Source organism: Limanda limanda, chromosome 7 (assembly GCF_963576545.1).
Source record: "Limanda limanda chromosome 7, fLimLim1.1, whole genome shotgun sequence".
In the NCBI taxonomy this organism is placed as follows: domain Eukaryota; kingdom Metazoa; phylum Chordata; class Actinopteri; order Pleuronectiformes; family Pleuronectidae; genus Limanda; species Limanda limanda.
This window is the reverse complement of record NC_083642.1, coordinates 6,227,728-6,240,280: the sequence shown is the minus strand read 5'-3', so window position 1 is coordinate 6,240,280 and position 12,553 is coordinate 6,227,728. Positions and strand designations below refer to the sequence as shown.

General features: G+C 45.1%; 1 protein-coding gene across 2 annotated transcripts; it reads right to left on the bottom strand.

Moving 5' to 3' along the window:
• Positions 1 to 4,265: 4,265 nt before the first annotated feature.
• On the bottom strand, positions 4,266 to 10,879 carry tspy (testis specific protein Y-linked). Of its 2 annotated transcripts, none has more exons than XM_061074426.1 (8): positions 9,424 to 10,879; positions 9,252 to 9,329; positions 9,035 to 9,158; positions 8,163 to 8,317; positions 7,460 to 7,536; positions 7,012 to 7,226; positions 6,748 to 6,843; positions 4,266 to 5,727 (listed from the first exon to the last, which is right to left on the bottom strand). In XM_061074426.1, the coding sequence occupies exons 1-8, from the start codon at positions 10,426 to 10,428 to the stop codon at positions 5,684 to 5,686; spliced, it is 1,794 nt and encodes a 597-aa protein (XP_060930409.1). In that variant the 5' UTR covers positions 10,429 to 10,879; the 3' UTR covers positions 4,266 to 5,683. The 2 variants fall into 2 exon arrangements, with proteins under 2 accessions (XP_060930409.1, XP_060930410.1); XM_061074427.1 differs by having other exon boundaries at positions 9,047 to 9,158.
• Positions 10,880 to 12,553: the final 1,674 nt, after the last annotated feature.

Here is a 12,553-nt window from a genome sequence, read left to right as displayed (position 1 = left end):
TCTTCTGATTCTGATTCTGATTCTGAAAAAAAAGATCGGATGCCACCATAGTCCACAGTCATTGTCCACTGCCGCCAGTTAGGATCCACCATCAGCTGCCACCTCGGTCGTGGTCCACCACCGTTATCTGATGCCAACGCCATAAGGATCCGCCATTATTATTACGATCAGCCCGTACGATAATATGTTCTGTATAATCCTCTCCCCCTGGTTTGAGTCTATTTAACCTGAATAATGAAATCACATGGTGAAGCACAGGCCACAGTCTAATGTTGTTCTCATGCACTTGGTCTCTTCTTCTTCTGCATGATGCAGGAGGCTGAGGTTCACTTTGACGTGGGGCCTGCTCCCTGGACCATGTCACCATTACTTTCCAGCTCCTTACAAGAGGCAGGTCAGGCGAGGAGGATTCCTGGGATTCCTGTGTGCCCGGCTCCGACTGCTCATGACAACGGTGACAAAAGCAAGCAGGGTGGCGGGCGGGGGGGGGCCACACGTAAAAGGACATCCATCCAGTGAACTGAGCCTTGAGCTGGAAAAGAAAGCGGCTTATAGAGAGCGGCCTCTCGTCATTACTGGGTTTTGCGGTGAACTCTGACGCTGGCCGGTGCAGCGAGGACACAAAAGCAGAGGGTGAGTGTATTCTGAGCAGAGACACAGTGAAAGTAAAATAAACACACCAGGCAACCAGGAGGAGACGTCTTTACTCCCAACTTTTTTAGAACTTATCTTCAATTCACATTCTTGGGTTTTGGATTCACCGGGTTTACAGATAGAGTCAGCAGTGACCTTATCTCTTGTTGGGTGTGGGCCAGGCCGTGATGTCACCAGGAGGGACTCTTTGTTTCCCGCCCCACAGGAGGCTTCTCTCCTGCTGCCAGCTGAGGAAATGAGTCACGAGTGTACGTGAAGTTCAGGCTTCCGTTCCGTGTGCTCTCAACTTTGACCATGGACACCGGTGCAGCGACCGGATCCCACCGCTTCGTGAGCCACCCATTAACGTCATATCTCTGCCTGAGCCATCCTCCATCCTTTTGGCCTTATCTGACCAGCATGCACCCAGCGCTGCCTCAACTTGCAGGAGATAGCAGCGGCTCTTCACTCAGTTTCTTTTCTGTGAATGTAAATACAAGGAGTGAGAAATAGTCGGTTTCCTCAAGCGTGATGGATGGATTTTGATCACAGAGACGGACAAGTGTGGATTAGAAAACAAACACAGAGTCTGTTCTCTCTCAGGAGGATCCCCTGGTCTAATGGATAGGTAACGTGAAATAGGAGGGAGACATTTATCCCTGTAGGCCTTCCACAGACTCCAGATAAATCCTCCAGCTCTCAGACACATCAATCATGACAGTTCCAGGGGATGAGCGCTGTCCCCTCGAGGGCAGAACAACCCATTATGTGACCCCCATTGATGGTCTTTCCTCAGAGTATATTGATGAATTGGAGAGTGTCTGAACACGCCCGCTGCAGAGCGTCCAGGGCGTCTCCCTCACACACAACTACCGTGACCTTGAGAGGAAATTACAGGGTTGTGAAAATACATGTAGGTACAATATTCCACCGGGGATTATTTGCTCAACTTCTCTCACACGACTCTACAAGCTTCCTAATTATTATCCTACAGGTCAGGGAAAAATGTAAACATAGAAATGCGAGACAAGGGAGCAGGTGCCGCGTGACGTCCATGAACTTCACACTCTGGTGACTTTCAAAAGGAGAAAGCAAGTCTGGAAAACATCTTTGACGCGAAGGCCGCATACGTGGCGTGCATTCCAGTCGCAGCCTGCTCACCTCGCACCGGAGTGGAAGTGAGGTGATGGAGTTGGGGTTTTTTTTTTAGATGGAGAAGAATGTACAGAGATACTGTATCTGCAGCTTCTCAGAGACGAAGCATCTCCTGCAGTGGGCCAACATGCCACGTGTCCACCGGGCCAGCCAGCCAGCCAGCCAGCCAGCCACCATCTGCCTCCAAGACCAGACTGGCACTCTTCCTCACTATAAAATGCAGCTGGGAGTATCAACAGCTGCCGAAGAGGAGCTCTCTCCATACAGCAAGTGGGGGGTGGGTGTGTTGGGAGGGGAGGGTAACTCAACTGTACATGAAAAAGGAGGAGGATGGTGGAGGATGTGAGGTGGATGAGTGAAAGTACAGCCCTTGTGTCTTTAGAGGTAAACCTGTCAGCACCAGCCTGTGGTAACAGCAGGTTAATGATTAAGTGTCCCAGTGCAGAATGTGGTGAGTATGTGTGACTTCAGGCTCCTTCACCTCCCGGAGACAGACTTTGTGCTCAGAGGATCAGTGGGAGAGCAAAACATGTGACATGCAGAATAAAGTGAGAAAACACAGAGTACGTGTTTCCCCTCTCCTCCTCCTGCAGACATGTCCACAGCGTGTGCATGCAGACACGGATGCACAAACACGCGTGTGCACTTGCTCTGCAGCTTGAATTAAAATTGATTTCCTCTTATCTCTCTCCCTCTCTCTCTCCCTCTCTCTCTAGGCACCCATCCTCTCCCTCACAGCCCCGAGACGCTGGACTCCAGGTGAATTTCAATGTCAAAGGCACGAAGGTAACAGGAGCTGTGCAATCTGCTCGTTCTGTCAAGTGGTTGTGTGTGTGTGTGAGTGTGTGTGTGTGTGTGTGCGTGTGCCCTCCTGTGCGTGTGCCTACAGTATGTGAGTGATTGGTGGGGGGGGTGGTGCACCCATTCATCTGTCTGGTGTGATCGTGGCTCTCTGGAACCGGGGCCTAGGCGTGAGTATGCACTGTGATCTCCCAGATAAGAGTCATCCATCTGCTGTGTGGATCTGTCAGGACCCCGGCAGCTCTGCTTATCACTGCACTCATCCATTTCCCTCCATCATGATCACTCCTTTTCCTCCCTCCTCTCCTCTCCATCTCCACCCCCCACCCACCCCCACCTGCACACTTCAAATGCTGTGCTTCATCTTGATTAGCCGACAAGTATACGTGCTGGAAAACTTGCAAATACGCATCTGTACACACACGCATGCAGGAACGGAGGAGCATGGAAGAATGCAATCTTCCGAAAGGCGCCTACAAGCGTGCACACATGTGCAGAAACACACACAGGTAGTTGTTATTCAGCAGCAACACCACAACAGCCTCTCACATTACCCACAATACAAAGCAGCACCAGCCCTTTTTCGTTTTACGCACACCCAACATCAATCACACAGGAGAAGAATGAGCCGCTCTGTTATCTTTTCAGCTTTTCAGTCCTCAGAGAATCCGTCTGAGATTCCTGCAGAACCACTCTGGGAAATGTGAGAGCTTTGACGTGATGATTTGTGTACAGTAGCAACACCGGCTCAACCCCGGGGGAGTGTAGTTTACAGAGGGGAATCCGTTTAAACTGTTGCAACCCTTATGCATACAGAGGCCTTCACAGACAAGACACACCACCCCCCCCCCCCACACACACACCCCCCACCCGAGGACAGCTTGGTTGTCCCTGGCAATCTGTACTTAGTTTGTCACGATCAATATTGTAGGAACCGAGTCCCATTATTAATTCATAGTTATAAAAACATTGTGCGCTGAGGTGGGCTGAGCAAAGCTGCTTCAAAGGAGGAGAGCAACTCTTGTTTTTCACATGGGATCACTTCATGGAGTAGAATGTGTTACCATCATCAGTATTAATAGTATATGCCCATCCTGGATTGCATACCCGGGGCGCTGCTGGAGCCCGCAGCAGGACAGGTTTTTGCTCGTGGAATATTTATAGCTGTGCATTAAAAGTGGAATCAAGGGTTTAAGTGTACCATTGCAACACCGCTGCCGTGCCTTTGTCTGGGCCTGTCCAAAAATGTGTTGCCCGGGGCTACATGCAGGGCTCCATTCAAAACGTCATCGATATCTAACACGCTGCTGTCATATCAAAGGTGGAATATATTAAAAAAAACAGCTGTACGTCAGCAGGGGTTTTGTTTGATTCTTCCCGTGTTGCAGCCAAGAATATCAGAGGTGACTTGTATGTCAATATGCCACGTTTGTTATTGCTTCTGAACATCAGAGACTGCAGAGTGAAGGCAAGATTAAACTTAATCTAATTAATACCCACATGAATGTTTGAATAACATGATCAAAGTACTTTATAACCAACTGTTTCCACTCAAAACAAAAATTAACACTTGAAGTCTGACAAGAGAGGAGAGGATGAGTGGAACTACGTCGCCACCTTGTGGTTCTCCTGCAAAAATCCCACAGAGTTAATTAAAGCATCAAGAGACAGCAAAGTGAAACAACTGCCTACTTTATTAAGTCTGAGTCAAAAGGTGGACATTTATCTCCAAGCAAAACAAAATCAACCAAAGCAACAAACGAGTAGGTATCTTTAAACTACAGTGTTCTATAAAACACGGCACACAAAATATAACTTTCTGATCATGTTCATGAAAAAACTCCAGATTATCTGATAAATGTATCCATTCATTAAACATGTGTACAGTCTTATCCAAAAGACAACGCTGAAATATTATTTACAAGTTCATTGCTAAGAAAAGTAAGCAAATTCTAGTTCTGTTAAGAGTGCACCTCATTGTGTTGCTGTGAGTTAAACTACATTTACCGACACTGTGCTTTTCCTCCACGCAGCCTCATAGGTCAAAATCCTCCTGTCTTATATTTCATGCTCACAGGCATGCCATGATGTGGACATGTAGAAAAAAACAAAACATCAACATAATAAATACCATCTTGGTCAAAAGACAGCGAAAAAATTCCTATGACATACAACATGGAAATAAACCTTAAATGTTTCAGAAAGCAAATTCGAATAAATTTACAACCTAACGAAATGTCAAAAGATAATACAAAACACAATATTACTACTTATTATAAGGTTGAGTTACAAAAAAAAATCCACAGAAACATTGATCAAACTATGCAATGACATCAGAGATGGCTAACAAGGGTGGGTGGGGGGGTGCAGGCTGATGTGGGACAAGACTGAACATACAGGAGAGGAGGGAGAAACACAGGTATTATATTTGCTCCTATTTACTACAGTAGAGAACACGTTACCTTATACACAGCCAACAATAACCAGAGTGTGTGCATGTCTGAGAAGCAGTAAAGTTCTGTTCGGTAAATCTACCACCATGATCATCCCTGAGAACAAATTTTGGTTCAGTACTGGGTGCGTCGGAAAGGTACTGTCATGATATCAAATTCCATTGGTGACACTTTTGTCGGTGCCACACGTCACGTCTAAAAACCGCCAGAACTTTCTTCAAATATCTAATAATCACGATGCCTTGGATTTTTATTTAATTACGGCAATTAAAGTCTAACCCACGCGAGTGAGCGAAGTACGATGTGATCTTCAATAAATAGAAGAACACTTGCATGGAGCGCTTGTAGAAAAACACATGTTTGCACACAGGAGAGTCAAAGTACATCAGAATACACAGTACCAACTGTATAAAATAGAGGGGACACATGCAGCCTTGGCTTCATTATTACAGGGAACCCTGATTTAAAATGCTTCTATTAATTTTAGGTATAAAAAAACACAAGTTCTGATATTCTGTGCATAATAACTAACACCAGGAAGAAGGATTCTGGTATGTTTTTAAATCGATTCAGTATCCTGTTTGTCTTCTTGGTCTCTGGTCCCTCACAGACTTCTGGAGGAGAAAATCTTCTTCTTCTTCTTAGGCTTCATCCTCTTCCTCCTCCTGGTCACTGTCATCAGAGGCTAAGGGACAAAAGTAGAGAGTGGAATTATAACGTTTAACACTTTTCAGTTAGATTATAAAATGTAACAGAAAATAAAAGAGCTTCATCAAAAAGAAGAAAATAGGAAAACCAAGATGATCGGTTACTTCTAAAGCCTCGTGCACACAACACGATTTTCAGATGGATTTGCCAAACCCAATATAGATAGATAGATAGATAGATTACTTTATTCATCCCCGAAGGGAAATTAAGTCGTCATAGCAGCCGGTATATTTGAATACGATAAAATACAATACAATAGAATAAAAAATATTGAGGTAGAAAGAATAAAAACAGAAACACAAGATAAATAGGTAGATAAGGTGCAGTTGCAAGATGATGGTAATAGTACTGATGATATGATGGTAATGTTATTGATAGACAGTACATAGAAATAGTACAGTATATATAGTATATAATATAACATAATATATATTTATATATGATAGTAATTATACCAATATAATAGCAGTATATAGTAATAATGGCAGCAACAGTATATATAATAATAACAGTAAATATAATAGTAATAATAACATGTACACATGTATAAATATGTGTATATAGACTTATGTATACAAAGAATATACAGAGAGTATGGTATAATATGATATATAGTAGAGGTATAAATATAAGTATTTGACTATACAATAGATAATATAATATACTATGAGTGTAAGAATATGTAGACAGTGTGCAAAAGACAATATTATTGTATAAAATGATATATAATATCAATATGGTTTATGTTAACACATATCACATATGATGTGAAGTAAGTGTATATGGAGCGGAGTGTTGTACATATGTGAACTCTTCGAATACTCGCAGACGTGTAATAGACTCTGATCAATTTCCAGCAAATCAGAGCACAGAAGAGGTGGAGGTGTGGAGAGTTTTGACTATTGACAGATCATGTAGTGTGTGTCACACGGCTTTCGGTTTTCCCGGTTCCCCAGTGAACTGCTTGTGATATTGGTGAATTAGCAACACTTCTTACCGTCAATCACTATTTCTCCTGCATCAGCATCACCATCCTCCTCCTCCTCTGGACTCTCATCTGAGGAGGTGACGTTTCCTGTCTGATCTGTTTTCCCTGCATCGTTCAAACATTTATATTTCAGCTACAACACAAACCCAGGCAACGTAATCCTAACAAGCCCCTGGCCTCTGAATTCACATCTGTATAAAATTAACAAACATAATAGGAGAGATAACAATTGGTGCTTTAAGCCGTGTCTTTCAGTTCTTCAGATGCACTGACCTGCAGTTGGCCCCCGGTCTTCCCCCTCCTCCTCCTCTTCTTCTTCTTCGTCTTCATCTTCTTCGTCTTCCTCCTCTGGATCCTCCTCTTCTCGTCTCTTACTGTGGCCTTGTTCAGCTTCACCAGTGTCCTCGCCGGGATCATCGTCCGAGTCGGAGATTACCACACAATCATCTCCATTCCCGTTATCAGCTGCTCTGGGTCCGCTCCCACTACTGGAGAAAAACTTTATTTAAAATAACCAGTAGAAAACATATACAGGAAACACATAGTTTGGGTTTCATTCCCCCGTGGTTTACCCTCAGAGGGGAAAACAGGAAACATAACATTTACACACAAAAGTAAAACACCTGGGTTGAAGAAAATGTCCAGAATCTCTTTCTTAATAAGTTGTTATTCCACTTTCTGAACCCTACACAGATACTGAATGAGAATGTGCTGGTTTTACCTGCCGTTCTCCCTTGGTTCCCACAGTGGAGTGAGGTAGTATCTCAGTGGGTCTCGGTACAGGTCGTCTTTAAGTATCTAGACATCAGAACAAAGATAATTTAGGTACATTTCAATTCAATGTTTGGAAAATATGCTATCTACTCCTTTCACTATCCTGCTAATCTGAGCACACATACACAGCTTGTATTCCTCTATATATTTCTTATTATTTACTTTGTCACAAACAAGCAGGAGCAGGGGAATAAATGAAGAAATAATTACACTTAGTTAAAATGGAGTAAAATGACCTCCATTCAGACAAACATATATATTTTCTTGGACCGATGGAGGGGGTGGAACTGTTACTGACAGAGTGTGTTAAAATCTCTACACATTCACAGCTAGTAGACGAGTGGGGACTGTTAAGACCCAATCAGGAAGCAAATGTTGGTTGGCTGCCTCGTCCTTTCCAAATGTTCTCTGTTCCTGCCAATCCAGATTAAGAGTCCCGGAGTATTCAAACTAAAACGGAGTCAGCAGTGTTTCCGATGCCTTAACTTCTAGGGGCTCGAAAAGGCAGAACTGTAGCAAAGGTGATGCATTTACAAACTAAGACATTATAGCCATAGCTTCCTCCAGCACATGTCTGGCAAATAACGAGAGGAAATAAAAGGACCCAAACATCAAAACCCCTGTTAGAATGAGGGTGCAGTCATCTGTACCTGTGCTACATCATCCTGCCCGGGGTTGCTATGGTCACTGAACCAGCTGAAGAACGTCTGGTAGACGCCAACTGACGACTTCCGGGCTTCGCTCTGCGCCGTCAGGTTTTGCCCACGATGCCAAACGATGGGGTTGGAGAAGGACATGGGAGATCCTGAAAACATGAGCACTCAGGATGAGAGGGTCAGACAGATAAGAACGGATCTGTTGATATTACCAAGCATGAAAACGCAATAAAAACTTGTCTTTAACGATAAGTTCTATGAGGGCTTGAGTGTATTCTCAGTATCTTAATGACAGAAACCATGAGGAAATGAAAAGATGCATGAATGAAACACAAATATTCCAATTACAGAGAACTGCTCTGAGAACAGGGAACACCAGTGAGACCCGTATCATCTTTACTGCAAAGCAAAAGCCTTGTTACAACAAATTTGTGAAATATAATAAATATTATGACCAGTTTGTGGTGTTTTTTCTGGAATTGCATTGTATTCAAACAGTCTTAGGAATATTCTCTCCATCCAAGTTTATAAAAACAATTAGTCTAAAGACTGTGGAAGTGAAGTTATAAAGTTTGCTTTACTTTTTCACTATTTTAGGAAATAAACTCTCAGCGCCTTTCGGTAGATCTTCTGCACAATGTGTTGCTTTTTAACCAAAACTAAGCCTGAACATCCTCTGTTTAGACTTTAATGTGAAAGATGTGTTTGCTGCTTTCCTACACAAAATTAAAAAACAGCCTGTACATAACAAATTACACTATTATCCTCTGTATAAACATCATTTATAATTCCAAAGATGCAAAGTTTGACTCTTTCAACACTACACATTCTTTAAGAAGGTATTGTAAAGGTATTAACTTCATCACCATCTTTTATACCTCCCATCCCGAGGTGCAGCTCCTTCATGATGATGTTGTTCTGGAAATACGGGTTCCGTCTGAAGTGGAATCGCATCCTGTAGCCAAGCTTATTATTCTTGAAAGACTCGATCTGAGAAAGACACGAGGAAACAAATGATTTGTTTTCTTCCGGTCGTATCCAAACAGGTAAACTTTGCAAGAATAAATCCTGCACATTCCCTACCTCCAGATCCGTCATGTAACTAAGAGCATCTTCATCCGTCTCATCGATGTGGGCCGAGAGGTGTGGATGGTTCAACAGCTGGCAACATGAAGTTAAGCATAAAACCCAAATAGAAGTTACAAACACAAACCAGGGGGGGGAGGGAAGGGGGACATTCTCATTTGAAGGATACAGCTGTGACCCAGAAGCCGGGGATGGTTTTGGTGATGGAGCTGCGCTGATCCAGATGTGGCCTCCGCAGACGGCTGATCTTCAGCTCCACTCGCTGGTGGAACCGGGCACTCTTCTTCTCCAGGGCTTCCAGTCTCATCTGCACCTGAGCCAGCAGGGCCACGGACTGCCTCATCTCAGGGGCCATCTTCACCGACACGATGGCACACTCCCCGTCCTCGTTGTCCTCGTTGTCCGACGGGAAAGAGGAGCTCGGTGTGGACGAGGACCCGGAGATGGAGTCGTCCCCTTCGTCTGCTTCCGCCGCCTCATCAGCATCTTCCCGGTCGGTGCTGTGCACGGATGTGGAGCTGTCCGCCGCGGCCGCCTGGGTCCTGGAGCCGGCCCTGGGGGACTGCTGGTGCGACCCTCGCTGTTTGAACTTGCTCGCCGGTTTCGGGTGTTTGACCTTTTCAGAGGAGCAGGGGGTCTCCCGGCTGACCTCCGCGTCCCGGCCGGTGAGGCTGGCCAGTGCCTCGGCGGCTGCTATGGCGGCTGCTATGGCCGCGGAGTCGGACTGGTCGGACTGGTCCACAGGAGCCGCGGGACGCTGCTCGGCTCCCGGCGTCTTGTTGGCGGATTCCCTCGCCTCAGCGGGGGGTCGAGCACCGGAGGACCGGGCACCAGGGGACAGGGCACCGGAGGGCTGCGGCTCCTCGGTGCTCTTGACACCCTGGTCATCAGGCTTGTTGACAGCCTGGGATCCACTCGTGTTGTGGTCACTGTGGTCGGTCTCCCCGGCTGCAGCTACCTGCTCCACGCTGCCTTCACACCCAGCATCTGGCTCCTTACTCTCCGCTTCACTGTTTCTACAACTTTCCGAAGTGACTCCGGTTCCATCTGATGCATCGCTAACTTTAGTGGTTTTGCTGGGAACCGCAGCCGCTTCCTCCCGGTCCGGGGACGGACACCGCTTCCTCGACGCAGAGTCAGCGGAGGACTGCCTGGACTCCGTCACTTCACTCATGCTAGCGAGCTAGCCACAGAGCTAACAAGCTAGCTAGCCCCAAAGCTCTATTAAAACAGATGTAGTTGAGTACCTGAGCGGAACCAGTTGTGTTAGATCTCAGTTGTGGGTTTGTTCCTCGTCTGGTGACGTTCACCTACATCCTCGGTGCAGCTGGAGCCGGAAGCAGCTGTCCTCCTGGTTCTCCCCCTGGTTCTCCTCCTGGTTCTCCCGCGGCCTTGTGCTTAACGGTAAGAACTAGCAGGCTAATGCTAACGTCAGCTAGCTCCCGTCACCCAGTGGCTGTGTTCTTTGCTGGTGGCGTCACATCCTCACTGGGAGCAGTCCCAGTAGAACCAGTGGCTGCAGACACTCGGATCAACACGCTGCTGTTTCCGTGTGAACACACAACCCGCGCTGTTTGTGTTGGTTTGTGTGTTTGTATTGCCTCCGTTAGCTTTACTATCCGTGCATCGACGTGACAGGAAAACAATCCCCCGATTGGCTACGGCACGCCGCGCTAAAACCTCCCAGCCAATCAGCGACGAGGGGTGCGTTCTCACCGTGATCCGGCTGCAGAGGCGGTTTAACTGCGCAGAGAGAAATGAGAACAAACATCCTTCATGTGTTCAGTTAAATATCATCAGAAACATCCGGATCATTCATGTGTTTCCTGCTGGATTCACTCAACTTTCAGATGCATCGATCCGCTGACTTTCACATATCAGACATTAGTAATTGATTAACGGTTCAGATGAAACGATATGAAAACACACACTTGTCTGGTTGAGTATGAATTCAGTTGAGGGTGTTTACTTGAGATAAGAATGTGTTATTCCCCCAATAGATGTGCACGTCCACACGTCTATAAATAGCTTCTCAATCAAGCTTGTGTAAGTTTTTTGTTTTTTGCTAGGTCAAATTGTATTTTTTCTAACATTATATTTGATAAGTAAGAAAGATAAGAAATAATTAGAGTCCCTGAACAGGCACTTGATGAATTATAAGCTTCGAAATATAAACAAGGAAAATTGGGTGTGACGTGTGTATCAATTAATTATTAAGTGAATGTTCTAGTAAGTGATCAGATAGATAAGCAAATATAGATAGATAGATAGATAGATAGATAGATAGATAGATAGATAGATAGATAGACAGACAGACAGACAGACAGACAGACAGACAGACAGACAGACAGACAGACAGACAGACAGATAGATAGATAGATAGATAGATAGATAGATAGATAGATAGATAGATAGATAGATAGATAGATAGATAGATAGATAGATAGATAGATAAATAGATAAATAGATAGATAGATAGATAGATAGATAGATATAAAGATAGATAGATAGATAGGTGGATAGATATAAAGATAGATAGATCTTATTTGTTTAGTGTTTATCCTTTGCATAACTTAGGTTTGCAGCAGTTTGTGTCAACAAAAATAACAATAAAATAAAAAAACCTTTATTTTAACCCTATAACTGTCCCTTTGAGACTTTTTATTCATGGCGCCCTCATGGTGATACAATAGACCCCATCTGCAGAAATAATAACTTCCCTCTGATTGTTTCTGCAGATCTTTCTAATGCACCCTGACGATGACCTCTATAGGTGAATGATTACATGTGTGTTAATGCGTCAGTGTGATATTACTTTAATATGGTCATGTCCCACTATTGGGCGGTTTATCCAGCCCGAACCAAACCCAGCCAGGGGGTGGGGGGAGAAGCAGGATTATACCAAGTCAAGAAGACACATTTGGGGACAGAACATGTTCTCGTCCATGGACGCACACACACACGCACGGCCACAACCATAGCTGTGGATCCCGGTAGGTCAGAGCTAAAATTAGAAGCGGCTCCTTCCTGCAGCCAGAGAGCGGTGCTTTGAGTCATGTGAACCAGGGGATACACTATCACAAGGGGCTGGCAGCACAGAGACACTTCCCATGGCTGACATTTAGTGTCAGACTCTGACTGACATGAGGAGGCTGTGTGCGTAACGCAGGAACCAGCGCTGGATCAGCACCGACCCCCCGCTGCGCAGACCTCCACTCTCCGGCTGTGGTTCGGGCTTTTTGCATGGAGACGCCATACGTAGTGTTCTGAGTGCACACAGGGTCCACATCTGCAGACAT